This window comes from Xylocopa sonorina, chromosome 16 (genome assembly GCF_050948175.1).
Source record: "Xylocopa sonorina isolate GNS202 chromosome 16, iyXylSono1_principal, whole genome shotgun sequence".
Taxonomy (NCBI): Eukaryota; Metazoa; Arthropoda; class Insecta; order Hymenoptera; family Apidae; genus Xylocopa; species Xylocopa sonorina.
The window spans coordinates 3,660,166-3,682,845 of NC_135208.1; the positions used below are offsets into that span (position 1 = coordinate 3,660,166).

At 34.1% G+C, this 22,680-nt stretch overlaps 9 protein-coding genes across 14 annotated transcripts; 6 read left to right on the top strand and 3 right to left on the bottom strand.

Moving 5' to 3' along the window:
* Nucleotides 1–313: 313 nt before the first annotated feature.
* On the top strand, nucleotides 314–4,312 carry LOC143430980 (E3 ubiquitin-protein ligase Topors). 2 transcript variants are annotated; one of them, XM_076907463.1, is made up of 7 exons: nucleotides 314–514; nucleotides 1,149–1,576; nucleotides 1,661–1,897; nucleotides 1,973–2,244; nucleotides 2,333–2,491; nucleotides 2,584–2,797; nucleotides 2,878–4,312. In XM_076907463.1, exons 2-7 carry the CDS (start codon nucleotides 1,185–1,187, stop codon nucleotides 3,710–3,712), a joined length of 2,109 nt encoding a protein of 702 aa, XP_076763578.1. In that variant the 5' UTR covers nucleotides 314–514; nucleotides 1,149–1,184; the 3' UTR covers nucleotides 3,713–4,312. The 2 variants fall into 2 exon arrangements, with proteins under 2 accessions (XP_076763578.1, XP_076763577.1); XM_076907462.1 differs by having other exon boundaries at nucleotides 315–514; nucleotides 1,144–1,576.
* On the bottom strand, nucleotides 3,694–12,988 carry LOC143430991 (succinate dehydrogenase cytochrome b560 subunit, mitochondrial). Of its 2 annotated transcripts, XM_076907477.1 has the most exons (6): nucleotides 12,891–12,988; nucleotides 12,751–12,807; nucleotides 12,442–12,641; nucleotides 12,228–12,370; nucleotides 12,027–12,143; nucleotides 3,694–3,703 (listed from the first exon to the last, which is right to left on the bottom strand). In XM_076907477.1, the coding sequence occupies exons 1-5, from the start codon at nucleotides 12,908–12,910 to the stop codon at nucleotides 12,039–12,041; spliced, it is 525 nt and encodes a 174-aa protein (XP_076763592.1). In that variant the 5' UTR covers nucleotides 12,911–12,988; the 3' UTR covers nucleotides 3,694–3,703; nucleotides 12,027–12,038. The 2 variants fall into 2 exon arrangements, with proteins under 2 accessions (XP_076763592.1, XP_076763591.1); XM_076907476.1 differs by lacking the exon at nucleotides 3,694–3,703 and having other exon boundaries at nucleotides 11,928–12,143.
* Nucleotides 4,479–6,018, bottom strand: LOC143430987 (putative dimethyladenosine transferase). 2 transcript variants are annotated; one of them, XR_013102674.1, is made up of 5 exons: nucleotides 5,921–6,018; nucleotides 5,478–5,844; nucleotides 4,861–5,206; nucleotides 4,690–4,792; nucleotides 4,479–4,613 (listed from the first exon to the last, which is right to left on the bottom strand). XR_013102674.1 is itself a non-coding variant. In XM_076907472.1 (5 exons), the coding sequence occupies exons 1-5, from the start codon at nucleotides 5,976–5,978 to the stop codon at nucleotides 4,571–4,573; spliced, it is 921 nt and encodes a 306-aa protein (XP_076763587.1). In that variant the 5' UTR covers nucleotides 5,979–6,018; the 3' UTR covers nucleotides 4,479–4,570. The 2 variants fall into 2 exon arrangements, 1 of the variants encoding a protein (XP_076763587.1); XM_076907472.1 differs by having other exon boundaries at nucleotides 4,690–4,796.
* Rassf8 (ras association domain-containing protein 8) lies at nucleotides 6,168–9,149 on the top strand. Of its 3 annotated transcripts, none has more exons than XM_076907468.1 (10): nucleotides 6,168–6,261; nucleotides 6,658–6,784; nucleotides 6,868–6,978; nucleotides 7,056–7,361; nucleotides 7,442–7,801; nucleotides 7,949–8,107; nucleotides 8,190–8,306; nucleotides 8,381–8,520; nucleotides 8,592–8,899; nucleotides 8,980–9,149. In XM_076907468.1, the coding sequence occupies exons 2-10, from the start codon at nucleotides 6,713–6,715 to the stop codon at nucleotides 9,078–9,080; spliced, it is 1,674 nt and encodes a 557-aa protein (XP_076763583.1). In that variant the 5' UTR covers nucleotides 6,168–6,261; nucleotides 6,658–6,712; the 3' UTR covers nucleotides 9,081–9,149. The 3 variants fall into 3 exon arrangements, with proteins under 3 accessions (XP_076763583.1, XP_076763582.1, XP_076763584.1); XM_076907467.1 differs by having other exon boundaries at nucleotides 6,174–6,338; XM_076907469.1 differs by having other exon boundaries at nucleotides 6,174–6,338; nucleotides 7,442–7,588.
* On the top strand, nucleotides 10,355–11,814 carry Rfc38 (replication factor C subunit RfC38). The gene is made up of 5 exons (XM_076907471.1): nucleotides 10,355–10,453; nucleotides 10,590–10,727; nucleotides 10,786–10,951; nucleotides 11,017–11,335; nucleotides 11,415–11,814. Exons 1-5 carry the CDS (start codon nucleotides 10,367–10,369, stop codon nucleotides 11,770–11,772), a joined length of 1,068 nt encoding a protein of 355 aa, XP_076763586.1. The 5' UTR covers nucleotides 10,355–10,366; the 3' UTR covers nucleotides 11,773–11,814.
* A 354-nt stretch (nucleotides 12,989–13,342) lies between the features above and the next one.
* On the top strand, nucleotides 13,343–14,692 carry Phb2 (prohibitin 2). Its single transcript, XM_076907527.1, has 5 exons — nucleotides 13,343–13,451; nucleotides 13,540–13,802; nucleotides 13,867–14,184; nucleotides 14,267–14,344; nucleotides 14,430–14,692. Exons 1-5 carry the CDS (start codon nucleotides 13,343–13,345, stop codon nucleotides 14,535–14,537), a joined length of 876 nt encoding a protein of 291 aa, XP_076763642.1. The 3' UTR covers nucleotides 14,538–14,692.
* A 664-nt stretch (nucleotides 14,693–15,356) lies between these two features.
* Asprs (aspartyl-tRNA synthetase) lies at nucleotides 15,357–18,193 on the top strand. The gene is made up of 12 exons (XM_076907612.1): nucleotides 15,357–15,479; nucleotides 15,686–15,723; nucleotides 15,825–15,909; nucleotides 15,984–16,167; nucleotides 16,253–16,355; nucleotides 16,435–16,756; nucleotides 16,826–16,997; nucleotides 17,080–17,227; nucleotides 17,307–17,496; nucleotides 17,578–17,658; nucleotides 17,721–17,832; nucleotides 17,911–18,193. The coding sequence occupies exons 2-12, from the start codon at nucleotides 15,686–15,688 to the stop codon at nucleotides 18,072–18,074; spliced, it is 1,599 nt and encodes a 532-aa protein (XP_076763727.1). The 5' UTR covers nucleotides 15,357–15,479; the 3' UTR covers nucleotides 18,075–18,193.
* A 273-nt stretch (nucleotides 18,194–18,466) lies between these two features.
* Nucleotides 18,467–20,399, top strand: Pbp45 (proximal sequence element A Pbp45). Its single transcript, XM_076907619.1, has 5 exons — nucleotides 18,467–18,649; nucleotides 18,725–19,022; nucleotides 19,096–19,427; nucleotides 19,503–19,667; nucleotides 19,892–20,399. Exons 1-4 carry the CDS (start codon nucleotides 18,510–18,512, stop codon nucleotides 19,624–19,626), a joined length of 894 nt encoding a protein of 297 aa, XP_076763734.1. The 5' UTR covers nucleotides 18,467–18,509; the 3' UTR covers nucleotides 19,627–19,667; nucleotides 19,892–20,399.
* On the bottom strand, nucleotides 20,215–22,332 carry Fest (wurstfest). Its single transcript, XM_076907613.1, is given in 6 exon segments — nucleotides 20,215–20,440; nucleotides 20,550–20,716; nucleotides 20,789–21,091; nucleotides 21,261–21,551; nucleotides 21,623–21,826; nucleotides 21,903–22,332. Coding segments are annotated over 5 exon segments (1,182 nt in total). The 5' UTR covers nucleotides 21,818–21,826; nucleotides 21,903–22,332.
* Nucleotides 22,333–22,680: the final 348 nt, after the last annotated feature.

The following is a 22,680-nucleotide window of genomic DNA, read 5'->3' on the forward strand; positions in this document are numbered from 1 at the left end:
AATTTGTTATGTTTTTTGATAGTATTTAACGCGATTAATCGAGAATTAAATACTAAGGCAGTTCAAATTCCGCGCCACCAGGGGCAGTGTGGAACGTAGAGGGTGAACTCGAGTGTTCAAAAACTAGACGCGTCGCAGAGGCCGCCTTAAGGTTACGCGGACCAATCAGATCGCTGATAGAAATTAACGAATAAGAGAACAATTTATAATAATAAATGATATTAATAAATAATTAGACGTAGAAGAAAAGAAACTAAAAAATGATAGAATTACAGATCGAATAAACGAGTATAATTAAATTCTAGGGATTTTTTCCTGGGGATAACACTAACGATAGTAACACTTGCTTTCTGTTAGTATTTGTCTCATTCATGGCATTATGCTACGCCAGTTTCCGCTTCGCGATCATGGATCGGAGTAAGAGAATTGTTTCCGAAAGAAGGTAGCTCTACCAAGGCATTAATTATTCGTCGTATTTACTGTGGTAGTCGAATTCGTTCTCGATTTCCCGAAGGTAAGCAATTCTACTTATCGGATGATTAATGAAAAAAAAATAGTGACATCGATAATCAATAATAAGTTGAATAAAATGAAACACACTGATTATAAAACAGCTTTGTAACGCCTCTCTCTTTCTCGCATTACGTATCCCTTTCTTTTTACGAAATGAACAACTTTTCGGACCCGACTGTGCCGCGTGACATCATTTAATGAATTTTAAGACGAGAAAATGTCTGTCCGATTAATATAGCCTTCCGCGACTGAACATCGACGAGAACGTAGATAACTGGATTTATATTTAGTTTTCTACTCTTGTTGCCTATTACAGTGTTCAACTCTTAATGACAACTACGCATATATGGTATTATAATAAAAAATTACTTGATACATTAGGAGACAAATCACTGTCTTGTCCTCCTGTACTTTAAAAGATACGTATCACTTTATAAATATCAACATCTTCGAAGACCTATACACAGTGGACACTCGTAAAGTCTAAGAAGGAGAGTTCTTTGATACTTCAAAACATATTTTATCAGCGTTTAAAAAAAGTGATTAAAACATAAAGTGATTAATAAGATTATTAATAGTAACGATGCTTACTTTGTAGTTCAGGTTACTGTATAATCGAATATGTTTCAGGATAGTTCCTTTTAATAAATGGACAAATACAATAATTTATAATGGAAGGTTCGTTGGAAGTAAAGGATTCCCCTGCGGCTGCAGGAGAATCTATTAAATCTGAAGCACCTATACAGAATCCGGATAGCAGCGATCGGAGCGACGGCGCAGTGTCACCTCCCCCGAATTGTAGCATTTGTTTAGGGAAATTAGTAAATACATCGTTCACGGATAGCTGTCTACATCAGTTTTGCTTCACTTGCCTGCTCCAATGGTCTAAAATAAAAACGGAATGTCCGTTATGTAAACAGACGTTCAAGTCGATCATACACAATGTTAGATCCGAAGAGGATTACGATCAATATCATGTGCCCAGAGAACTGGCTACTTTTGAAATTAATTTCGATGGTATGGGTCACGCTATGGACGCCGGAACTCGTCGTTTCCATTACAGGTAATCGTGTCAATCTTAATTTGGGTGAATGCCGGATATTAAATGTTTCGTACCTGCGAAAACAAGTGATTTCAATTATTACAGGACGACCATGACAGGGCATCATCATAGAAGCCTGCACGAGTTAGTGCTTAATCCGGAACAAGTCGCGAGAAGAGAGCAATTACCAAGCATAGCACCTCAAGTCCCAATGGGAGAACGTTTACGTAGACGTGCGAACCCTGCCGATTATCGTCGTACCATTTACAGCCTCGGAATTTGGGCTACTGGAATACCAGATGTATTTGATCGTTTCCGCGAATGCAGTGCTGACTTTTATCGGTATATATCGTTATACTCGTGTATTTGTCTTTGTCTGTGCGTAACAATCAATATTTACAATATTTTCTTATTCAGGAGAGAACCAAGGGAACTAAATCGTCTTATACCGTGGTTAAATAGGGAATTACAAGTGCTACTTAGTAACAACGCTTCACATGTCGCATATGTGTTGAGAGCTATATCGAATGCTCTTGTTCAATATGATATTAGAAGTCTGCAATTTCGAGATATAGTGCGTCCCCATTTTGGCACATTTACGGATCATTTCGTACACGAATTACTTAATTATGCGCGAACTAACTTTGATTTAGTTGGCTACGACCAATATGTAACTTATTTACCACAAGGTATATTATTAGCCAACGCTTCTCTTGTATCATAAATAATATTTAACGATTAGTTTTCATAATATTTCTAACATACATCACGTTACAGGATTATCCAATGAATACGTGTCAAATGTTTTATCACCTACATCTAGTAGTACCAGTACGAGTTCCGACGATTCGGATGTTCGAGTTCTTGATGAAGCGATCGACCTTCGAATGAATACGGAAATACCTAGTGTCGGACCACACGCGATCAGCATGCCTGGTAAGCTTTTTCTTTGCAAGAAACTTCGTTTCTTATTATTTTTACATACAAATTGGAATTACACGTATCTGTTCCTCCTCACTTGCGTTTAGGTCCAAGCACTGTGGGACAAACGTTCCAAATGGAAATACCCTACAATGTACCACACGTACTGACTATTTCCTCCGATTCTTCCTCGTCAGATAATGACTGCGAAATAATAGGTTACGTAAAATTGCGTCATGAAAGGACACCAGAAGTCATTGAATTAGTGTCCTCTGATCCCGAGGAAATAAATATTTCTGATGTATCGAACGATAATGCGCAGTAAGTAAAAATCTAACAACTGTCATCTATTTCAATTGAAAACAAATTGAACGAAACAATAATTGAATTGTCCTTAATAGAACCACAACTCCCGCTTCGTATGAAAATAATGCTCAACCTAGTACATCTCATAGTATTAAAAAAGAAGATCTCAGGGTAACGCCAAATCAAGAATTGACTTCTTCATCTAGCGAGAGCGATTCGGATTCAGAGAGAAATAGAAAGTGTCGAAGTCGTACTCGGAAACATACGAAGAGAAGTACAACTGCTAGAAGGCGTATTCGATCGATAGAGACAAAAAGCCGTAATCGTACGAGTAGAAATTTATCCAGTTCTGGGGAAAGCGACGTTAGGAAAAGAGAAACCAAAAGAAGTAGCCAGCGAATGATAAAGAGGCGATTAAGTAGTAGTAGTAGCGACGACAGTTTCCACGAGATGGAACCGAAACCAATGGATGAAAAAAAGTCGAGTGCTTCGCAATATTCTACGAAAGGCTCTGTACGCTATCGCAGAGAATTGATCAAAGAGTCTCATCGAAAAGAATCAAGATACAAAGACGATCGACAATCCGTGTCCAGAAGTAGCAGTGAGTCCTCGTACGCGTCGCAAAAAGAAAAGAGAATCGTTTCTTGGCGACGAGATTTAAGCGACGATGATAACTGGATAACGAGATATTCGTCAAGGAAAGATCGCGGATTCAAATCTAAAGCGAGAAAATGGGATCTGAGTAGTTCAGATTACGACGAAGACTTTAGATCGCATAGTCAATGCAGCAATTATTCAAGTAAATCGTATACACACAAGAAAAAATCGAAGCATAAGGATAGGCGTAAAAATAAGAAAAGGAAACGATCTAACAGTAGAACACATAGTTCATCGAATAAATCACGATTAACTCGACGACATCCTGCTTGATATTAAAATGCCGCATCGAAACATTCCTATGCCAAGAATAATTGAATGAAAAGAAAAAGATAAATACAAATGTGCAACTCTCCTGCGAAATTTGCAAGGAGTTATAGAAGATCTCAGGGTAACACCAAATCAAAATCAATAAAAATGATAATGCATTTGACCGTTAATTAGCATCAATTCAGATCGATATTTATTGGTAACACTATTCAATTAAAATTTTATAATTAATTACTCTAAACAATCATGTGCGCATAAAATACGAACAAAGATAAAACTATAAATTCACATTAGTTTTAATAATGTGTGTCGTTTCTTTATAAGAGAGAGTAGACAGAACACTTAAATAGAGTCACGTTATATTATATCAACAAATATTGTTTCATTCCTTTATTTTCTAAATAAAAGTGGCTTCCATATGTATCATATAAAGTATATGGAAATTATGTATAAAACTATTGACGCAAACTAATAGAACTTATTTATAATTATTTCAATTGTATAAACGTAATTAAGTTTAATGTTAATTTTTATGTTAAATTTGAATAATACATGAGAGAAAGAAAAATGTTCTATTTATAAATATAACATATATATGTACCATACCTTTCAATCGAGACACGGCAAATTTTAGAGTATATTTCCTTACAATTTTCATTCCCAAAGAATATTTATAAATACACCTGTGTATGCTGGAAGCTAATGAAAGCTTAATTCAAACTTTATATAGGTATAAAGTATATACAGGAAATACTGCTTCTAAGTTAAACATAAAAATGTTTTATTTTTTTCATATTCTTTTCTTTTTTTTTTTTCTTTTTTTTAATACATAATCTGCATCTTCTTACATCATACCTTAAATTATGTAAAATGCACTCCTTGTGCATTGAATACGTGTAAAAGGCTGAAAGTTTTAATACAAATCAATTACAACAATCGGTCATGATTATCAAAGTAACTTATTGAACATTCCTGTATACCTGATGAAGTCGTCTACATCCATAGTTCTTGCACGTTTATTTTCAGCACATGCATTTTGCAAAATATCATTCACCATTGTTTTAATATTAAATCCTTCTGGTACTTCCTAAATAAGAAAACTATGTAATATGATGTATGTATATTTCTTACAGTGTTTGTTGTACGTTTACCTTATTATTCAAGCTACAATGGATTTTATAATTCTTTTCTAACATCGTCAAGACCGTAGTTTGCTTAAATGCTGCTGAGAGCGTTTTATTTTTCCTAACGAATGCAATTCTCGTTAATCCATCCCACTCTTGATAATTAATTGGTGGCGGCGGATTGCGTGGTTCTATTCTAACTACATTCGATTCCACTTTCGGCGGTGGTCTGAAATTATTCTTTCCTACTTTCATCAGCATATCCACTCGTGCCAACAACTGAGTATTTATGCTTAAACGACAGTATAATTTATCTCCTGGTTTGGCCACTAGACGTTCGGCAAACTCTCTTTGAAACATGAGTACGGCACATCTGCAAAATACAAAATAACAATCGCGTCTGTTTCTTCTTTGTGTTCTTTGTATGCGAAAAATTTTATCTAATGGTTACACTATACATCCGTCTCTCATGGTTTTTCTTACGCAATTGGTATAACAGTACAACTAGACATTATCAATGAAAATTAAAGAAAAGGAGATGAAATTATAATTAGTTGTTATCGATATCATTTCGTCGAACTGATAATGTTCGAAAAAGATTATTATAAAGTTATTATAGAAAGCATAAATGAAGGAAAGTATACCTGAACAACGGTCTATGTAGAAGTAATTTAAATACCAAAGGTGATGATATCTGATACGGTATATTCGCAACGCATAAATCAAAAAATGGTAAATCTGTCTTTAAAACGTCACCTATCATGATCTGTAATTTTGCCTGATAGGGAGTGCCTTGAACACGCTTTTGCAACTCGGCTACCATCCGAGTATCCAATTCGCAGGCTATTACTTTTTTAGCTTTGTCCAATAATTTCACCGTCATATTACCGGTACCTGGACCAATTTCTAATACAACGTCCGTTGGTCTAACTGCGGCCTTTTCAACCATGTTTTGAATAACAAGTGGATTCTTTAGAATGTGTTGTCCGATATCCGTATTAAATAAAATTCCTAAAACATTTCTCCATGTAATTAAAGATCTTGTTGTTCGTTAAATGTTATGAAAATCGAGATTGAAGTGTTGTACCCTGTTTTACAACTTCTTTGTGAATACGAGTTGTTTTCTGCGTGCGTACTTTCGGCATTTTCTCTTCTTATATTACTCTTTAATATTATGTACAAAATTGATTATGGTTAATCGTCACATGTAAACAGTAAACATTGGAAAGGCCATATTCCAGAGTTAAATAGATTGTTGCACGAGAGGATTTATTCATTCCCGCGTTAACAGGACTTCAGCTCCCTCTTATGTAGTTACGTAAAATTAGAATCAGCAGGTGTACTTTCATTTACTAAAAATGTATCTTATTAATCTCCTATTATTGTTTAAAATTACGTGCAAGTAGTTATCCCGTCGACTTAAGAAGTGTAAAGTATCGAGCTATGCGTAGAGAATGCATTCGTTAGATAAAAATCTATATCGAATAGTTATTCGTTATGAAAACGTAAATTTTTGATAAACCACCATAACTGCTAACATACAAATTTAGAGAAAAGCGTTTACCTATCTTCTATACTAACATGATCGTAAATCTGTCATTTTAATAATATTATTAATCTCGTTAAAGTCATTGGAGGAGGCTGCTCGCACTTACAGATCACACGTTACGTCGTTTGATCTTTCTTGAACATGATTGTCTGTCGATCTACTAAAAAATAATTCTGGCTACTCATGTGTAATCGTTGATTTTCTTCTTCTAACGAAACGACCACCGCAACCAAATGATTTGACGTTAAATTTAACTGGTGCTCTGTGATTTTCAGAAGCAACATTTTGCGATGCGAAAGTGCAATTTCATGGTTCTAAACTGTTGACGTTATGGAGCTGAAAGTATGGGTGGAAGGAATACAGCGTATTGTATGTGGTGTTACAGAAACCACTACATGTCAGGTTAGCAGTGTTTACTTGAATATTCAAAATCGTCGCACAATATCGATGCAACAGTTTTAAATTAATAATCTATTGACTTCCAGGATGTGGTGTACGCTCTCGCCCATGCTACAGGACAAACAGGTAGATTTACTTTAGTAGAACGATGGAGAACCAACGAACGTCTTCTAGCTCCGTATGAAAACCCTTTAAAGGTATATAAATGTAATTAATTTCGAGAGATAGCCTCGAGAACCTATATTAACGCTACAACGTTCTTCTTTTAAACAAGATTCTAATGAAATGGGGAGAATACTCTTCAGAAGTTCAGTTAATATTGAGGCGTTCCACCCCAGAGAACAATAAGGTTCCTAGCTCATTGGGAACCCGTTTAAATCATGGTTCGAGATCAAACGGCGCGATGAGTTCTGTCTCTGAACATATCACGGCTAGCAGCGGACAGGACGATGCCAAAAATATCGCCACTCTTAACTCTGAGTTCGACGATCTGCAAGGATGTCTTGATAGAAATCGTGATATTAGAAAATCATTAACGTTCGGTGGATTGCATGGAAATGTATTGGAAAGTAACACAGAAGTAAGCAATACGTTCTTGAAATTCAACCGTGCATTCTTGGGATTGTTCTCTTCTCTAATGCTCTTCTCTAATACCTTCAGATTCAAATGGAAAATGTTGCCATAGTTCAACCCACGCCACATTTAAAAAATAAGGAATTGAACATAAGAAAAAATATACAAAAACCAGCTCAGTCTCCAACCCGTGCTAGTAGCAGTGAAAGTAACACACATTTATCACAAAAGAAAGTGCGTGAAGTTCCTCCGTATAGGGATCCTCCAGGTCCAGCTTCGCCACCTTTAAGAACTTTACCCCCATACAGAGATCCTCCACCACCTAATTTAAATAGTCCCGGAAGATCACAGTTTCAATCTAGTACAAATATTGGAAGTCCTCATGTTCATAAAGAAGATCAACCATCTTCCAGTAATTCTGTCAAACTAAAGAGAAATCTCATTCAGGTTCTACAGACAAGATATTTTTTAAACATAAAATATATTCGCATACATGTATATAGCTAGATAAATAAATAGATAAATCAATGCAGACATATTACACGATACGATAGCAGTAGGCTTCAAACTTTTAATTTCTGTTTGTATGTTCAGGAATTTCAAGATACAAAAGGACAAACTCAACCTGTTAATCAATCTGGTCAAGCTCAAAATATGGTTACAGTCGCTTACACTCAACGTTATGTTGAACTTATCAGACTAGTCAATAAGCAACGAGATACGATTAATGCACAACAAGCAGATCTTACTAAAGTATGGAATCCTAAGCCTGTATCGAGCTGTTCTAAAAAAATATTTCATTACATATGGCAAATTTCATTACACTTTATTTCAGTTTGACGCTGAAATATTATATTGGGAGACAAAAAATAGGGAACAAATGCATCAGATGGACTTTATCTCTCAGGAAGTAGGTCGTATGGAATCTACAGGGCGGCTTATCGAAGAACAGGTATACGTATCGCGCAGGGTTAAAGTATCTCTTGCAACTATCACGATTTTAACAGCTCTACTGTCTTTTTACAGCTAAAAGAATTAGCACACGTGGAAGAGGAAAGTGAAATAGTTAGACAACAAGAGAAAACATTAAAGTCAGAAATCACTTTGTTGAGATCAAAGCTTGCAAACTGCGAAACGGAATTATTACAGTGTAAAAATAAAATAAGGTACGAATAGTCGTGCTTAAATTGTCTTGATTCTCTCAATTGTACGATACCAAATTTTTCTCGTCTAACAGATTGGTCATGGAAGAACTAGCCATAGAGCAACACAATATAAGCCGTGAAACAGACGAAAGACAAATAATGGAACGTAAAATCATTTCCGAGGTCGAACATCTTCAAAATGAGGTTGAACAGGCTAAACGTTCCGCTGAACTAGCTTCTCAATGCGCGGAATCATTAAAATTAGAAGTAGTCAGTTTAGAATCGGCAATTGTTGAGAAGAAATTACAAGTAGAACGATTAGTAGCGGATATGAAGGAAGCTAATTTGCAAAGTCTAGCAGTTGCTTGCCAAGATGAACAAGTCAAATCATTACTTGAAGGTAGATGAACTCGAAATACGATTGAAATTTATCGAAACGATTGCTTCATTAATTTTTTCTGTTCATGTCCGTCCATATAGGTGCCCATAAGCCTGGCAGTACACGTAAAATGATAGGCTCTCCAAGACAGTTAGAAACTGCAGTACCTACAAGCAAGAATCCGCATGGTGTTTGGGTGTAAACGTGTATTCTGTTTGATATACAGAATATCCCAATAATTATGATACAAACCAAAAGGAGGTGGATGTATCGAGTATCACCCTTTATGTTGCTTCGATGGACTGGAACCTTCTCAAGATTGCTTCAGACTGGCAGACAGGCAGTATCTTTAATTAACTTCAAATTAAACATTTCGCGTGTGTAAGATTACACGCATTTAGTAGAAAGAACACAAGTGAACAAGATATTTTACCTGTGTTTTATCTACGAGCCATATAATTTTCAGCAAATTTAGCTGTAAGTATTAATTAATAGTCTTAAATATTATTTATGTACATACAGAACAGAAAATATTGGGTAATACGTTTATCCAAAGTATTACAATTTATATCGTGCAACGCAATTGCGCGATATAACTTAAGAAACCTGTACTTATAAATTGTTCCTAATTTCATGGAACTATTATTCGATAAGATTATATACTTTCTATAATCAAAATGATTTTGTGAATTATGAGCATTTACATACTGGTGCACTATACACTTAAACTAATTTAGTATACGTATACTGTGTATCTTGTACATATCGTTGAAAGCATGTGATAACGAAGTCTAAAAGAATAATCTACATTATCTTCTATCGAAACGTTTTAGTTTAGACCGATTATACTTCACAAAATTTTACAATTTATAGATTTCAAACACAATTCAAACACAAATTCGCTATGCTTCGCTGAGGGAAAAAAAGAAAAAAAACATTGATTATAGTTACTAAATTAGTTTCGTTTTACATTATAGAAATTTCCACTATTTTATACATGTATTATTAATATATATTATTAGAGCAATTTCTTCACACTGCCATTATTAGAGAGTAATCTTTTATATGTAATATTATTAATAATTTTATTTTGTAATTCATTTTTATATAAAAGTTATGTAAAAATCAAGTAATATGCAATCAATTCATTGTCGATAATATTGATTTTTCTCTTACAATGTGTTTACCAAAGTGTTTTAATCTTTTTTACTAAAAAAATAAGTACATATTGTATAATGAAAAATATACAAATAAAAGTCTAATGATAAAGGAAAACCGTTTACATTTATAACTTGATATATGTATAAATGAATACAGAATGTAAATCAATTAAAATGTAAAGATCATTTTTCTGTATAACTATTTATGATTTCGCGCGCTCTTGGAAGTCATGACTTCATCCAAACAAAAGGAGGCGGCATCGTTTGTGTTTAACATGTACGTCTCAAGCGCATCATTTCTCTTCGTGCGTATATAAAGGCTACAAATATGAGTCTGTGGGTGGACAAATATCGACCAACAACTTTTGGAAAATTAGATTATCATAAAGAACAAGCGGAATATCTAAAAAATTTGGTAATATGTTTTAAATAATTCATAATTGTACAGATAGGTTATGCCGAAAGCGCGCCATTATTCGTTATAGTAGTTGCACTTTGCATGTAGAGAAAGATATCATTTTGCATTGAATTAATTTGTATCTTAATTACAGATAGAAGCAGGAGATTTCCCACATTTATTGTTTTATGGCCCACCTGGAGCAGGAAAGAGGACTCGGATAATGTGTACTATAAGAGAATTATATGGAAGCGGAGCTGAAAAATTAAGGATGGAAACTATGACATTCGAGGTATTCTGTTTCATGATTTATTTGGTTCTTCGGCTAACAAACTTGTACATGCTTTCAGACACCATCTAATAAGAAGTTGGAACTAACGACGATAAGTAGTAACTATCACATTGAAATAAATCCCAGCGACGTAGGCATATACGACAGGGTTGTGATAATGGACTTGGTTAAAACGACTGCTCAAACCCATCAACTAGATCCAATCGGACAAAAAGAATTTAAAGGTGTTAATAATTTTATTTTATTTCACACTCATTTCCTTTGAAATAATAAAGAATTTTTTTACCAGTAATATTGCTAACCAACGTCGATCAACTTACAAGCGATGCACAACATGCCCTGCGAAGAACGATGGAAAAATATGTCACTACATGTAGAATAATACTTTGCGCGACTTCGATATCGCGTGTTCTACCAGCTATCAGATCGAGATGCTTGGCAATCAGAGTTCCAGCGCCGTCGATATCAGATATAAAAAATGTTTTGTATTTCATTTGCAAACGCGAAGGTTTAACTTTAGTAGATGAACTGGCTGTTCGAATAGCTGAAACTAGTGGTAGAAATCTCAGACGAGCGATATTAATGCTTGAAGCTTGTAAGGTTGAGCAGTACGTATTATTTAAGCTTTCCTAACTTAACACGAATCTAGTTGAGAAAATTTGCTTTTTATTAATGTTTCATTTTTAGATATCCATTCACCGCAGATCAACCTATCACAGAACCAGACTGGCAAGTGTATATTCGTAACATAGCTAGTATGATGGTTGGTGAACAAAGTCCGCAAAGACTTCTCGCGATCAGGCACAGGCTCTATGAATTATTAACTCATGCGATACCCTGTGACTTAATATTTAAGGGTCTCTTACAAGAATGTATGAAAAATTGTGATCTTCAACTAAAAATTGATATTGCAACAGCAGCAGCAGAACATGAACATAACATGCGTATGGGATCAAGAGCAATTTTTCATTTAGAGGCATTCGTAGCAAGGTTTATGGTAATTTATAAAAAGTTTATTGATTCATCCCTTGAAGGTTTTGTGTGATTTGTTTATTTACATATTTATATATTGAAATATAACTATTTAAGTAATCATCTAGGCCATCTAACCATCATCTTTTAAATAAATTAAAGCATTTTTAACTTTTATATTTACTAGTTTTATAAATTAACTGCTTTAATAATATCTAACTATACACATTTGTTCTAAATTCAGTATAATTGGCAAAGTAGAAGATACAACATATGGATCTGTGGTGATACAATTAATTTTTTTGGTAAAAAGAGTATCATGACAACAATTATTTAAATTTACATAGCAGCTAGGATAAGAGCAGCAATCATTGATGCTATGGACACCGCATAGCCAGTACTGTACACTTCTTTAATTGTGAGAAACATTCCTAAATCCCAAGCCTGGAAATGATAAAAGATATAAGCATTCTTCTCTGCGATATTATGTCGATATAAGAATAGTATACTTTATGAGAACCATGTTACCAAATGACGGAATCCGTTAAATGTGTGATAGGTAGCAGGTAGAGCAATTAAAGTTTTCCCCATGAAAAGAACGGGGGCAGATAAATTTAAATTCGCGGTCATCTCTATAAGGCATGGTATACCTCCCGGAATTAATAATGTTCCTGCAAGTATAATAGATTTATAAATATCGCTATTGTTACTTTTAAGAGATAAAAAATAATTGTTACTTTACCCAAACCAAGGAGCATGGCATAACTCGATAATATCATGCCTGTTGTACGGTGCGTAATTGACAAAAACGATGTTAATTGAACTTGATAAATACTCAAGTGTGGCGACATAGGTCTTTTAAGGCGCAGATTTTTTTCATCGTGAGATTCGCAAATTGTACCTTCCGTGGCCATCGATTGTGAAACGGCGACATTTCGTGAGCTGACGAAAAAGTAATTTTAATTGCATGATTCGTATAAAAACATAATTATATTTGAGACATTTTGACACTTGAAACAAAGCAAAGGTTATACATTATGTAACACAATACCTGCAAGTGTACAGATTTCGGAAAGTACGAAGATCGATGCCTCGTCGACTAAACAATCTGAATAAGATCAATTTTTTTTTAGATTAATATTTGAAATGCGTTAAGTACAATAAAAAAAAAGTTAATGAAAAGTTCATTACCTCGCGTAACACAGAGCCATGATTTTGTGACTACCAATCACACAAGAGTCGCAAAACAACTAAGGTTCGTGACTCGATGGCACGTATCCAACGTTACCAATATATAATATATTAATATATTTTTTATACAAGACTCTTGCATCTTTGTATAATTGTACCTATAGCACATTCTTTGTGCATTTTTTTTCAATGAAAATGATATTTTTTTAGGTCGTCGTTACTTGAAAATAGACCTTAAAATAGAACAGATTACGTATAGCGTCGGCCATCTTGTAGTTACATACTCCCAGTATTCCTTCTTGCGAACTGCGTGCGGTGCCTTCCATTCCTACCCAGAAATTAAGCATTTTCAAGTCGAATTAAAGCATAATTTTATACACGATATTTAAGCAACTAAGAAAGACAATATTTAAACGTAATCGTAGCGTAAATACGTGCCAGAGTAAAGCAAAATGAATGAGTTTAAGTTACCTAAAACTCCACCTGGAGTAACCTTTGGGGTTTCATGCCTTGCAGCGGCCGGTATGGCGGTTTACGGTATTTCAAAATCTATGTACACAGGTTCGATGCATATATTTTACTAAATATTAACAAATATAATTTAACGCGAAGATTAATTTTAACCGATTGTTGTCGTACGTGATTTTAGTGGAGGCTGGTCATAGAGCAATCATATTCTCACGTTTGGGAGGCGTTCAGCAAGATATCATGACCGAAGGCCTCCACTTTCGTGTGCCATGGTTCCACTGGCCAATTATTTATGATATCAGGAGCAGACCTAGAAAAATTTCTTCGCCTACAGGATCTAAGGATTTGCAAATGGTCAATATTTCTCTTCGCGTTCTTTCCCGTCCCGACGCAAGCAGACTACCGGCAATGTATCGTCATTTAGGTCTCGATTACGATGAGAAGGTAAGAAACAATTTGATTACAAAGTGTAGCATAACACTGTTACTAAAATACAATTATATTCTAGGTGTTGCCGAGTATTTGTAACGAAGTCTTAAAATCGGTTGTCGCAAAGTTCAACGCATCTCAGTTGATCACGCAGAGACAACAGGTATCAAATCTGGTAAGAAAAGAATTAACTGAACGTGCTAAGGATTTTAACATTGTCTTGGATGATGTTTCTATAACTGAATTGAGTTTTGGTAAAGAATATACCGCTGCTGTAGAGTCTAAGCAGGTTGCACAGCAAGAAGCACAAAGAGCAGCTTTCCTTGTTGAAAAAGCAAAACAGGAAAAGCAGCAAAAGATTGTTCAGGCTGAGGGCGAAGCAGAAGCTGCAAAAATGATATCCTTTATAAAATGATGTTACTTGTAACTCCAAATATTTGCCATTTTTACAAACAGATATATCCTTAACTCCTGAGCACCTTGGTATAGCTCTTAGTCAAAACCCTGGTTACTTAAAATTGCGTAAAATTCGCGCAGCGCAAAAGATCTCCCGCACGGTAATTATAAAATAGATTCTATTATTTGCAACAAATTTAGTTTTGCACCTACTACGCAAGTATGTTAACACAATTTCTTTTTTAGATTGCAAATTCTGCGAATCGTTTATACCTTAGCGGTAATGGTTTGATGTTAAATATTCAAGATCCATCATTTGATGATTCATCAGACAAATTGAAAAGTAAGAAATAAAGGCAACAAACAATTTTCTCATGTTTAATTCTTTTCATTATAATCAATTTTATATGGTATAACATGAATTCCTATGTTACATATGTAGATGTAAAGAAAAGATTGTTAATAAGTTTCATTAGATGGATGTAGATATAAAAATACCATTGCACCTATCTATTCTCGTTATTGTCTTTATACACCCAATGGTACGATAATACGCTCGCTCGCAAAATCTCGAGCTCGTATGTTTTCAGGTGATGAAAGGATGAGCTGGAAAGGTTGGAATGATACTACGCAAAGTGCTGTGAAATCATTAAAATCTGATCATCAAGCGACAGTGAAAACCAATGAAATCCCATTGATTAAGCATGTACCGATATCTTCTGAAGAACAAATGTCTATTCTATTGGATTCTGCAGATGATGGAGCCAAAATGATAGTATCTTGAATTTTGAAACTTGTTATTTCACATTTTAAAGAGATTTTGCGATGCGAGCTCCCTTTTTTTCAACATATTCCTTATCCAAATCTCATCACTACTATAAAAATATAACTTTGAAGATAAATGCTACATTACTTAAAATCTTAATAATATTTTAATATTTTTTAGTTAGATGCCACTGTTAATTAGTACAATTAATAAGTAATAATTTAAAATTTGCTATTTATCCTTTCTAATATACAATAATTTCCTCTTTTAATTACAAACTAAATAAACTTTATATTTCTTCGATTAAATAAATAATATATATATATATACATATTTTGTAATGAAATTTTATTTAATCAGCTGTCTTAAAAAAAATAGAGGAAAAGTTCAAATTATATAGGTATATATACATGTATATAGAACTTTCAGCAAACTCCAAAGTGTAACTAGCAAATAACCTCTATTCGCACATGATAGTAGCAGTATTGCTTGCAATCACATTTACTTCTCAAGTGTGAAGAAAAATAAAGGTGTGTACATTTAAATCAATGAAATTACGTACAACAATCGAGTTAATATTTATTTTCATTTCGTTTATGTTTATTTGCTATATGATGGTTGTTTTCAGCTAACAGTATAATTTGTCACATGTGTTTTCAAATAATATTCTATGTATTTTTCTTTGATATAAAATGACGTTTCGTTGAACTAATATTTCCTGGTATCACTTTTTCAGATGGGCGAGGATAAACCTGTAGATTCAACCACAGGAGGGTAAAATATTTTATACTTTATAACTAATTTTTTTAAATGTTTAAACATATATATATGTGTGCGTATGTGTGTTTGTGTGTGTGTGTGTATTTTTATTTAAGCGATGAACCTTCCAAAAAGGCTCTTAAAAAACAACAAAAAGAAGCAGAGAAAGCAGCAAAGAAAGCCGAACGTAAAGCTCAAATTGTAAGCTAAATCATTTTGTATACGCACGTTTAAAAATAACTACTTTTTAGAGTATTCTTAAATGATGTGTATAGCAAGCACGACAAGAGATGACTCCCGAAGAAGATGTATCAGTCGGAAAATATGGAGAAACAGGATTAATACAGAGTAAGGAAAAATATGCAGAAAGGAAATTTACCGATATTAAAAATTTGAAGCAAGACTTAGAAGATCAAACCGTTTGGTTAAGAGGACGTTTACATACTAGTCGTGCTAAAGGTATATTCTATATGTAGAAGCAGATTATGATGACTAACATTATACTTAACTACTTGTTTCTTAAAAGTGAATATCTATTTTATAGGTAAACAGTGTTTTATTGTATTAAGACAGCAATCTTATACAGTGCAAGGTTTAGCCACAGTTAGTGAAAAAATCAGCAAGCAAATGATTAAATTTATATCCAGGTGATTTGATTTGAATTGTAAAAATGAAATTAATTACCAGTTTATTGTTATCATCTATAATAATGGAATCATTTTGCAGCATTACCAAAGAATCTATCGTAGACGTAGAAGCGGTTGTGAAATCTGTCCCTTCAAAGATCGAAGCATGCACTCAGAAATATGTAGAAGTTCATATCGAAAAGGTCTTTGTAGTAAGCGCTGCGAAACCGCAATTGCCTTTACAGATTGAGGATGCTTCAAGACCTGTAGAAGACGCAGATGACAATACTTTAAACATAAAAGTGAATCAAGATACTAGATTGGACAATAGAGTTTTAGATTTGAGAACTCCAGCCAATCAAGCTATATATAGAGTAGAAGCAGCTGTTTGTAAATTGTTTCGAGATATACTGACGAGCAAAGTAAGTTACTGATGCAAACTGTTTATACATGTAATTAATTATATAATATAGACAGAATTCGATTTATAGGGTTTTGTTGAAATTCATACACCAAAAATTATATCTGCAGCGAGTGAAGGTGGAGCAAATGTATTTACAGTATCATATTTTAAAGGAAATGCTTATTTAGCACAGTCTCCTCAGCTTTACAAGCAAATGGCAATTGCTGCTGATTTCGACAGAGTTTTTACTGTAGGAGCAGGTAATTTTCCATTAAAAGTTTTAATTCTTTTGGTAAATTTTCCTTAAAAATATATTACATATTTTGTACGATTTTTATTTAGTATTTAGAGCTGAAGATTCTAATACACATAGACATTTAACGGAATTCGTCGGTCTTGATTTGGAAATGGCATTTAAATATCACTATCATGAAGTAGTTGACACTATTGGGCAAATGTTTACAGAGATGTTTAAAGGTCTCCGCGATAAGTTAGTAAAAATTTCAAATTAATATTGAAAGCTTACCGCTTATCATGTGCAATAATAATCCTGTTATATTTAATTGCAGTTATGCTGCTGAAATTGAAGCTGTACGTCAGCAGTATAATGTAGAGCCGTTTAAATTCTTAGATCCTCCCCTGAAATTAGAATTCAACGATGCGATTGCATTATTAGCAGAAGCTGGTGTAACTTTGGGCGAAGAAGATGATTTATCTACACCCGATGAAAAGTTATTGGGTAAACTTGTTAAAGCAAGGGTTAGTGTCCTTTATTGATATTATTTAAATGTAAATACCAGTTTGTTTTACTTTTTTTTTGTATTATATCTTCGTTTTTAGTATGACACAGACTTTTACATTTTGGACAAATACCCGCTAGCGGTAAGACCATTCTACACCATGCCAGATCCAAATAATCCTGTAAGTTTATTTAATTTACCATACACGTATATTAAATGTGTACATGATAATATTTATTGCAGAAAATATCAAATTCTTACGACATGTTTATGCGTGGCGAAGAAATTATTTCTGGAGCACAACGTATTCATGATCCCGAGCTTCTTACAGAACGTGCAAAATATCATGGAATTGGTAAATACGTATACTTAATAAAGAACATATTTCAATTTATTATTATGATACAATACTATTTTCTTTTTTTAATTGTAGACATAGAAAAGATTAGATCATACATCGATGCATTTAAATACGGTTGTCCTCCTCATGCTGGTGGTGGAATTGGAATGGAGCGTGTTGTTATGTTATATCTTGGTTTGGACAATATTAGAAAAACCTCAATGTTCCCTCGGGATCCTAAACGCCTTACACCATAAAGTTTCAATTTAAAAATAACGTGTCTGAACTGTGCACGTAATTAATATATTTAATCATTTTTAACTAAAATTATTCATACTGAAACAACTCAATAAATAATCATTTGGAGTAAAAAGAATGTTAATTATTTGCAGTGTTCATATATAATTAGTTAAAGCTGTAATTCGGAAAAAAAGGGAGTACACCTATTTATCTTCCTTTCATATTATTTTTAAACGAACCGCCTTTATATGTGTAGAGAAATGCTCACAGATGTCGCTACGTGTCTCGTCAAAGAATTCCATATAAAATACGGGCAAAAGGGTACCTTCTAACGTAATTATTGAATTTTCTGTTAAGAAGCCTCAGAAAAACAGTTTATTATTATTTTATAAAGTATCATGTAACTATTGCGTGTTTACTAACATTAATAGCTGATTGTTCTAGATCGAGAAATGGCAAGCAGGTTGTTAATTTTGAGTGGTTTCAAAGAAGACTGCGAACAATTAATTGCTCGTTTCGAACAGGCAAACGACATTAGATTCGAAACGTTTTGCGATATATGGAAAGCAATGAAATTCTCATTGATTTTCACGTAAGTGATACAACGATTCATACTATTATTTGATCGTAATTTAACCAAGTAAAGAACTGGCTATTATTTTTATAGAGGTCGTCCAAGTTTTTCAGAACTATTAGAATTTTGCGAGGAAGCATTGAATGTATGTAAACAGTTTCTTCTGTTGCCACCTCGTTTTAAAGAACGCATCGGAGGATTGTACCTTTTATATGGAATATACTATAAAATACCGATTGAACAGCTTAAAATTAGAGTCAAATCAGATGATTGGCGCAGTATTATGGATCTTCATGCAGAAATAAAAGAAGCAGAACACTTGGATGCCAATTACATATTGTGTAAATTAATTGTAGATAATGCATTTTATTTTTGTATGTTTGATGTAGAGGTATATATCCAAACAAAGCTATTAAACATGATTAATGTTCTTATAAATTTTAAATACGCTTTTTTATTTATAGTTTGGCTTGGAAAAACATTACCGCATAAAGAATACAAAATGTTTCAATCCGTATTCTGTGTTGCCAACATTAAAAGATTTGACTGATAAAAATCAAATGATGTCGAGCATCGATGACCTGAGCAAAGCCTACGAAGATATGAAGCGTACGTTGAAGCTTAAAAATGAATCGGATACTAGTTTAAAGTTATTTAATTCAAACATAGCTGAAGAAATTATTAACGATATCAGAGAGTTTGAAGAACGGAGAAGGAACATGCAAATAAAAGCTATGCTCGAGTCTGAGAGAGCATCTGTTGCTTCAACGTCGAAAGGGCAGAAGAATTCTAAATTGTATAAATTTATTCAAATAATACATTTACTGCGTTCTCTTCAGGTTGTGCTGATTTTTGTTTTTTTACATTTTAGAAAACGTAAAGGTAGAGCACGACCAATGTTTGATGACGTTTATCTGATGGAGTCATGCGAATCCGAAGACGATGTCATAGAGCTTGACGATTGCGATTCTGATCTTTCAGAAAATTTTGATTGAGAACAATAAAAGACAAAGTACGAGGAATACAACTTTATTCTGTAAGTAATCCGAAGGTCTTACAACATATGAAATAAATTATAGGGATGTTCATGCTTTGTGCAAGAACCATATTATAAATGTACAAGAAAAATGTCCCAATTTTCCTTGTACATTTATAATAAGTAAATAATGTTCGTATTTAAATCATTTTTTATTGGGAAGTGTACAAATTAAGAGTAGTAAGTAACAAATCAATGAAAATATTAATTATTCAAAATTTCAGAGAAACCTCTTGTAGAAAACATTGTACTTTATCTTGTTATAGCTGTTTTACACAGACTTTAGATGAGAACAATTCAATTAAATGACTTAACGTTTTTTAAATGAAAATTTTTTAACTTAGAAACTGAACAGAATGTGTATTATAGATTTCGTGTGCGAGTTATTTATCGGAAACTGATTTTCAAAGATATAACTTTTCATTTCTACATAGTTGTGTGTATGTTTATGACGTTAAAATTAAATCTATGTACTGAATGTAAGTGTAATATTGCCGCGAATAAAAATTGATAAGTATCACGGCAATAAATTGACGCTGAGAATTTCTTAATAAACTTTCAGTTGATTATTGTCATCAAATCCAGCACTATGACCTGCGTTTCGTACAATAAAACTAGTTCCATCATAATGCATTCGTCGTTCACCGCGACGCACAAAAAGATGAGACGTTTGACCAAGGGATGCAGTACAATGTAAAAATGGTGTTGTCAATGAAGCTGTCCCATTACTAGGTGATGTTCGTAATTGATACTTGTTGCTATTGCGCGCAATCCTTAAAAAAAAAAAAGTTATATCTTTTTAAATTCTGATACAATGGTGGATTACAAAGGAACCTTTCTTTTAGCAATTATTATCATTAATAAAAAGGAAAAGAAAGATACCTGACAAGACCATCGGGTGTTTGAGATATTCTGACATTGTTAATGATCCAGTTTTCCACTCCCTCGTTAGTTAACCAGTACTGTGCGGCACTTAATGCTTGCGCAGCTTCTTGCAAACATCCTGGACCATGTCGAGAACGAGAATAAAAAACACTTACGGAAAAGTCCTAAAAGTCAAACCTTCTTTTTCAGTACAATTTAACTTCATCGATGTTTTAAAGAATATTTCCAACTTATACCTGACTCATATCTGAAAATGAGTCCGTAGTCGTTCTTGTTCCTGCCGTATCAACTAAATATACAAGAGCGCATTGCTCCGAAGTGAAGCTCACCCCTTTATACCACATCTTTGCGTATCTGATGGAATGTAACGGTACTTGTTAATAGTATTTTAATAATGTTACAGATACCACTAACTTGTTATTGCCATGGGCATCGTGGGCCAAGATTTCAACTCGTGATCCATACTGATATATTCTTCCATTCGGATGAAGTAGTGCCGCAGCTGCTCCAGAACCGCTCAACGATAGTACAATATTATTCTACGCTGACGATAAATCCAATTCGAAAAATAAAAACGTGTAAGTATTACATAGAGACTTTTGATTAATCGATCGCTATAAAATTATTACGCTCGATAAATACACGTTCTTTTTATTGAGATTTGTTTGATATAGGAACCTTAACAAAGTAAGGAAAAAAGGGAATTACCTTAAAATTAATTACTCTAACTGCACGATCGATCGTCATGTCAACTCGGATCCTGTTGTGAAGTCTCAACGATATTGTACCATGCGGTGTAGCTACAATAGCAGCGTCGGTATCGTGTTCTCTCCAGTTTTCCGTATAGAGACATTGTTCCTCGTAATATGGCGCGATAGTTTTCGAATTTCGTGGTTGCCTCCAAAGTGCCATTGAATTCGAAAACGTCGTTGTGCCGGTTAAACCGCCCCATTGTTCCGATGGTGGTGCTTCGAAGTATTTGGAAAATTCACTGTACCGCTGGAGAATTAGAGAAAGGATTACTTTGCGAATGAAGATCGATAACCGTAATAATCACTAAGGCGTAATACCTGGAAATTGGTTTCATCTGTCTGTGCATGATAACTGTGCGTTGTATAGAGAGATCTTGGCCGCATTGGTGCTGTTGGAGTAGTTTGACTTTGAATTGATGGTACGGAACATGGTGGTTGATTCACTGCTTGTGTTCCGGTCTGAGAATTACATTTTTGTATCTCCTTTCGATACTCGCTGCAAGGAGCTGCCATAGCTTTTGCCTTTAAAATTAATACCATGTATAAACAACTCGTTGGTCGACGGTTGAACAATCGTATAAAGAATCCGAAAAGAAACCTTGTTATTGGCTGTAGCGTTTCTCGGCTTCTTGCGGCGAGATTTCCGGGGTTTCGACACCACCGTTTGACTACCCTCGTTTATGCGATCCACGGCTGAAGCTGTTTACGTAACTCCAGGTTTAGGTCCTTTCGATAAAATCGTATCTTCGCGAGCTTTCAATGTCTAACTTCACAGAAAGTTATTTGCATACGATTACTTCGATCTTGAAGGTTTCTATTCAGCGATTACAAAATAACGTTCAGATCGCATCGAGGGAAGTCAATATTTGTAGATACCTATAAAAACTTGTACAGAGGATGATGATGCGGTTGGATGGTATTTGAAACAAACGAGTATCTTGATTAATTATGCGGTTGCCCTGACAATAAAAAATGACAAAAGACTAATAGAAAAGATACTTTATGGAAATGATAGTAGGCAAGGTTTCCGGAATCCCAGCTCTTATCAAAATGATCTATTGCGCATCTTTAATTTAGTATAGCTATCCTGGTTTTTATATACAATCAGTTACATAATATTACGTAATGAAAGCAAATTATACGAATCGCATATTGCAATTGGCATAATCTGAAATGGATAATCCAATTTTTAAGATTTGCGCAAACCAATATCATTAGTAATATTGCCGCGTAGTCGTTTGTCTTTTCGAAAGCTAGTTGAAGGACAGTTGGAAGGAAAGACTTGTAATTTTTAACACACCGCTTACGCCACAGCACAGTAGTACGACTATCGCTGACAATATCATTCATACTGTTGGTTTGCGCGTACCTTTACA

What these genes read in the sequence shown, in the direction of transcription:
- Pbp45 (XM_076907619.1), top strand. Translation starts at nt 18,510, where the DNA reads ATGGCAAGCAGGTTGTTAATTTTGAGTGGTTTCAAAGAAGACTGCGAA. An exon ending in TTTGTATGTTTGATGTAGAG is followed by an intron (nt 19,023 to 19,095) that starts GTATATATCCAA and finishes TTTTATTTATAG; the next exon opens with TTTGGCTTGGAAAAACATTA. An exon ending in GGGCAGAAGAATTCTAAATT is followed by an intron (nt 19,428 to 19,502) that starts GTATAAATTTAT and finishes TTTACATTTTAG; the next exon opens with AAAACGTAAAGGTAGAGCAC.
- LOC143430980 (XM_076907463.1), top strand. Translation starts at nt 1,185, where the DNA reads ATGGAAGGTTCGTTGGAAGTAAAGGATTCCCCTGCGGCTGCAGGAGAA. An exon ending in TGCAGTGCTGACTTTTATCG is followed by an intron (nt 1,898 to 1,972) that starts GTATATATCGTT and finishes TTTCTTATTCAG; the next exon opens with GAGAGAACCAAGGGAACTAA. An exon ending in ACACGCGATCAGCATGCCTG is followed by an intron (nt 2,492 to 2,583) that starts GTAAGCTTTTTC and finishes ACTTGCGTTTAG; the next exon opens with GTCCAAGCACTGTGGGACAA.
- Rfc38 (XM_076907471.1), top strand. Translation starts at nt 10,367, where the DNA reads ATGAGTCTGTGGGTGGACAAATATCGACCAACAACTTTTGGAAAATTA. An exon ending in TGGAAACTATGACATTCGAG is followed by an intron (nt 10,728 to 10,785) that starts GTATTCTGTTTC and finishes ACATGCTTTCAG; the next exon opens with ACACCATCTAATAAGAAGTT. An exon ending in GAAGCTTGTAAGGTTGAGCA is followed by an intron (nt 11,336 to 11,414) that starts GTACGTATTATT and finishes TTTCATTTTTAG; the next exon opens with ATATCCATTCACCGCAGATC.
- LOC143430991 (XM_076907477.1), bottom strand. Translation starts at nt 12,910, where the DNA reads ATGGCTCTGTGTTACGCGAG. An exon ending in ATGGCTCTGTGTTACGCGAG is followed by an intron (nt 12,808 to 12,890) that starts GTAATGAACTTT and finishes GATCTTATTCAG; the next exon opens with ATTGTTTAGTCGACGAGGCA. An exon ending in TTAACGGATTCCGTCATTTG is followed by an intron (nt 12,144 to 12,227) that starts GTAACATGGTTC and finishes TATCATTTCCAG; the next exon opens with GCTTGGGATTTAGGAATGTT.
- Asprs (XM_076907612.1), top strand. Translation starts at nt 15,686, where the DNA reads ATGGGCGAGGATAAACCTGTAGATTCAACCACAGGAGG. An exon ending in ACATACTAGTCGTGCTAAAG is followed by an intron (nt 16,168 to 16,252) that starts GTATATTCTATA and finishes TCTATTTTATAG; the next exon opens with GTAAACAGTGTTTTATTGTA. An exon ending in TTTAAAGGTCTCCGCGATAA is followed by an intron (nt 17,228 to 17,306) that starts GTTAGTAAAAAT and finishes ATTTAATTGCAG; the next exon opens with TTATGCTGCTGAAATTGAAG.
- LOC143430987 (XM_076907472.1), bottom strand. Translation starts at nt 5,978, where the DNA reads ATGCCGAAAGTACGCACGCAGAAAACAACTCGTATTCACAAAGAAGTT. An exon ending in CAAAGAAGTTGTAAAACAGG is followed by an intron (nt 5,845 to 5,920) that starts GTACAACACTTC and finishes GAAATGTTTTAG; the next exon opens with GAATTTTATTTAATACGGAT. An exon ending in GATGTAGACGACTTCATCAG is followed by an intron (nt 4,614 to 4,689) that starts GTATACAGGAAT and finishes TAAAACTTTCAG; the next exon opens with CCTTTTACACGTATTCAATG.
- Phb2 (XM_076907527.1), top strand. Translation starts at nt 13,343, where the DNA reads ATGAATGAGTTTAAGTTACCTAAAACTCCACCTGGAGTAACCTTTGGG. An exon ending in TTCAAAATCTATGTACACAG is followed by an intron (nt 13,452 to 13,539) that starts GTTCGATGCATA and finishes ACGTGATTTTAG; the next exon opens with TGGAGGCTGGTCATAGAGCA. An exon ending in AAGCAGAAGCTGCAAAAATG is followed by an intron (nt 14,185 to 14,266) that starts ATATCCTTTATA and finishes ACTCCTGAGCAC; the next exon opens with CTTGGTATAGCTCTTAGTCA.
- Rassf8 (XM_076907468.1), top strand. Translation starts at nt 6,713, where the DNA reads ATGGAGCTGAAAGTATGGGTGGAAGGAATACAGCGTATTGTATGTGGT. An exon ending in CAGAAACCACTACATGTCAG is followed by an intron (nt 6,785 to 6,867) that starts GTTAGCAGTGTT and finishes ATTGACTTCCAG; the next exon opens with GATGTGGTGTACGCTCTCGC. An exon ending in AACAAGCAGATCTTACTAAA is followed by an intron (nt 8,108 to 8,189) that starts GTATGGAATCCT and finishes ACTTTATTTCAG; the next exon opens with TTTGACGCTGAAATATTATA.